Source organism: Culex pipiens, chromosome 1, assembly GCF_016801865.2.
Source record: "Culex pipiens pallens isolate TS chromosome 1, TS_CPP_V2, whole genome shotgun sequence".
NCBI classification, from domain to species: Eukaryota; Metazoa; Arthropoda; class Insecta; order Diptera; family Culicidae; genus Culex; species Culex pipiens.
Genome location: NC_068937.1, coordinates 102,249,982 through 102,253,496, shown reverse-complemented (window position 1 = coordinate 102,253,496; position 3,515 = coordinate 102,249,982). Strand labels below are relative to the sequence as shown.

General features: G+C 41.7%; 1 protein-coding gene across 1 annotated transcript; it reads right to left on the bottom strand.

The window, feature by feature from the left end:
- Positions 1-875: 875 nt before the first annotated feature.
- LOC120428961 (titin homolog) lies at positions 876-2,614 on the bottom strand. The gene is made up of 3 exons (XM_039594100.2): positions 1,217-2,614; positions 1,059-1,155; positions 876-1,007 (listed from the first exon to the last, which is right to left on the bottom strand). Exon 1 carries the CDS (start codon positions 2,297-2,299, stop codon positions 1,319-1,321), a length of 981 nt encoding a protein of 326 aa, XP_039450034.1. The 5' UTR covers positions 2,300-2,614; the 3' UTR covers positions 876-1,007; positions 1,059-1,155; positions 1,217-1,318.
- Positions 2,615-3,515: the final 901 nt, after the last annotated feature.

Here is a 3,515-nt window from a genome sequence, read left to right as displayed (position 1 = left end):
AGAACTCCTGGAAAAAAATGTTACTTGGGACTCTTGCTAGATTTTAATAGGGCATTTATAAACTATATTGATTCAAATAGAATGTAGAAAAGAGATCGCAGAATATAAAAAAATAAGCATTTATTTATTTAAGCAGAAAAAAAGCAAGTTCGTGCAACTTTCGTCAAAATCCTAGATTTAGGTTTGAGTGCTTCGAGCAGAAATCTTAAAATTTTTATGCATGGTTTGCAAGTGAATTTTCTCTTCATTAGTGATTTGTTTTCTTTCAAATAATATGTAACCATTAAATAAAAAAAACATGAAATAGCACACCATCTGTTTGTAAAGTCAAATAAAAAAATAAATAAATGAATAGACCTACACCCAATTTGATGCTGTACTGATAATTAAAAAGAAAACGTTTTTCCTTCATAAAAAGTTTTGAAATGTCTGTCAATTTTCGTTACATAACTTAAAAAATTTCTTGAAATAATTTTAAAGCAAAATTCAATGTGTTATTAATGGAATTTGCAATAACACAGATCGTGTTATTTTCTCGTTTCTAATCTAATCTAACACAGACACTGCAAGTCAAATGAAAGCATACTGGCAAGGCTTAGGGTAAGATTACGCCCCTAAAACTTTACTTGTAAATGATAATAACATTCGAGAATACCCAAAATTGTACAACAGAATTTGAAGCGACCAGTCTTACTGCCACGTGCTTACTGCAGAGAGGAGTCTGAAATTGGATCACATTTCACAAAGTCTATATGGGAGGGAGAATGCTTGGACATACCGTACCAACTGAATTAAAAAAAAAGTGTCATCGTTGGTCTTTAAAACAAATCAAACAAGTAAACAACAAAACTTTTTCAACATATGCTTTTATTACAAACAATTCTAATAAGGTACAATTCATTCAATATATTACAATTCATTTGTAAATATAAGGTTCTTCAAAAGGTTCTCCTCCGACCATCGAACTCCACCGCAACCGTGCTCAGTATCCAGTCAGCATCTGAAAACTAAGTTCAGAGTTGTTTCTAATGTTTTACATATAACCAACATTACTTTACCAATTATCTCCTCGACTCAAAAATATTCAATCATCGTCGTCATCAGCTTCACCAGCATCACGTAATCGTCATCTTCGTAATCACCAGTTCAAAATATCTGAAAAAAAAACAAAATCACTCCGGATTTGAAGGAAAAATATTCTTTAAAAATAATTTACCAATGCAATTCCATTATCTACACTAGCAACTCCAATCCATCCGTCAGAAAAATATGTAACAGGAACATGAAACCGCTCATGAAACGAGAAAATCATCAACAATTAAACAAAAACAATCAAACCAATAACAGCGCAACACATCGAACCGCAGAACAAGCTGCGCAACCACATCGCAAATTTAGAATACCGCAATCGCAGCAACCAGGGCAAAGTGTTCGTACTGGAATTTTGACAGCAGGAGTAGCACCAAAAATATGTCGTTTCTTTCGAATTTAGCGGAGGCAGTTCCGGCACCGTTTCCGGAGGATCTTTTACTAGAACCGAGTACAGGGTCGGAACGAAAGATTCCGACCCTGAGAACTCCTTAACCTGAGCGAAATCTGTAAAACGAACGGATTTTTTAGAATTTAGAGAAATGTTAGAATTTTGTGGTGCCGGAACTCCCTCCGAAGGCTCTGAAATGAGAAAATCAACATTACAAGCATTTGGTTCTGCGGGCGGTTCCACGAAGGAAGCCGCCGCAGGTGGTTCCGAGTGTTCAGCTAAAGCTAGATTGATAACCGGCGATTCCGGTACCGAATCCACCGGTCTTTCATATTCAAACGGTAAATCGTCTGTCAAAATTTCAACCGGTGGATCCGGCATCGGAACCACCGTCACCGTTTCGTTTTGGCACTGGTCTACACCTGAAATGGTCAAATTTGTCAAAGAATAATTTTGATCTACGGGCGGTTCCGTTACCGGAGCCGCCGCAGTATTGTCCGAAAGATTATTTAAAGAAATTGCATTTACCATCGGGCTTTCCGGAACCGGATCCGCCGGTTCAACTGAATGGCCGAAACAAGAATCAGTCAAATTTGGTTCCGAAACCGGCGGATCCGGTTCCGGAATGGCCCCCGTCGAACTGTTACCCCCGTCAACCCGTCCGTCACCCGCGACCCGGTCAACGTTCGCATTCTCTGTCCCCATCACCGGAGTGGCCACTACCTCAATCGTAGGAGTGGCCACCTCCCCGGCCGTACTGGCCGATTCCATGACCGCTGCGACCTTCCGCCCATTTCGGCGTGACATCTTCGCTCCCATTTCGCTGGATTCTGGAAAGAGAGAAAAATATTAGTAAGCGTCCGTACACAACAACGGCTCGAGCTGGTATGGCTGGTTGGGGGGTGCGCACCTTATAAAGTAAGCTTTCAGCTTGTTTTTTTCACGTAACTATCGCCACCATAGTTACGGGGGGCCCTGGTGATCGTTAGTGTTCGCGTTTGATTTTGGTCGGCTCCTGCGATCAACGATCGGGAAAATGTTTGGGTGGCTGCAAGGTGGCTGTCAAATGTCGATTGGGATGTTGTTTTTCGGCTTTTCGTTTTCAGAGAAGGGAAAATTCAAGTCGAATTTAAGTTTTCGAAGGTTATTGGCCCATTTATAGGAAGGTTCCCGCCGTGAAGACCTGTAACCTGTGCATCCGGAAGTGAATGTTTATTTTGTTATTTTCTGTTTTTTCCCGATGATATGCTGAAAATTACTTACAAGTTTGTTACCTGCTTGATCAGACGGACCCTAAAACGCCCCTCGTCGGGCTGGCCGGCCTCTGGTGACGCTGCTGCTGCTGATGGTGCACGAGCAGGGTGTTCATGGGGGGATGGATGCGCGTGGTCTCTCGTACCGGGCTTTCGCAATCATGCAGCGACGGGTATGCCGGCCTCTGGCTCGTCTTCGGCCACGAACGCTCGCGGGGTACTTGTGGGCAAGCCTTGGGCAGGGGTGAGCTTTGAGCCGGTCGCACAAAAACGGATGCAAATAACTATTCAGCAAAATATCCTAAAAATATGCAATCTTTGGAGTTGTTCAAAATTTAATGAAGGTCTTACATCTGAGAATTAATAAAAATTTGACGACTTGCGTCCTCCACAGGTAAAAAACTGAATCAGTAAAACTTTTCTCCATACATTTTGACGATTTTCCTCATACAAACTGCAAGCGATTGCAGGGGGGGAGTTTTCGTGGTCAGAATGAGCTCAAATTTGGAATTAAGCCTAGTAATGGGTCAATCTATGATTTCAGGGGGGGGGGGGGGGAAGCCCCGAGAAAACTCGGATTTGGACCACCCTAATATACATGCTACTGCATTTACTCCCTAAGCTCCTATTTACCCTTAACGGGGCGGGGTAAAGGTAAAACGAATCAGTCACAACGGTTACAAGATTTATGTCGGGATTAATATTTTTTCGGTGAATTAACAAAGGTTAAGGTGAAATCGGAGCAAAGCATTTTGAGCTTCTTTTTCTTCTTCTTATTCTTG

What these genes read in the sequence shown, in the direction of transcription:
- LOC120428961 (XM_039594100.2), bottom strand. Translation starts at nt 2,299, where the DNA reads ATGGGAGCGAAGATGTCACGCCGAAATGGGCGGAAGGTCGCAGCGGTC.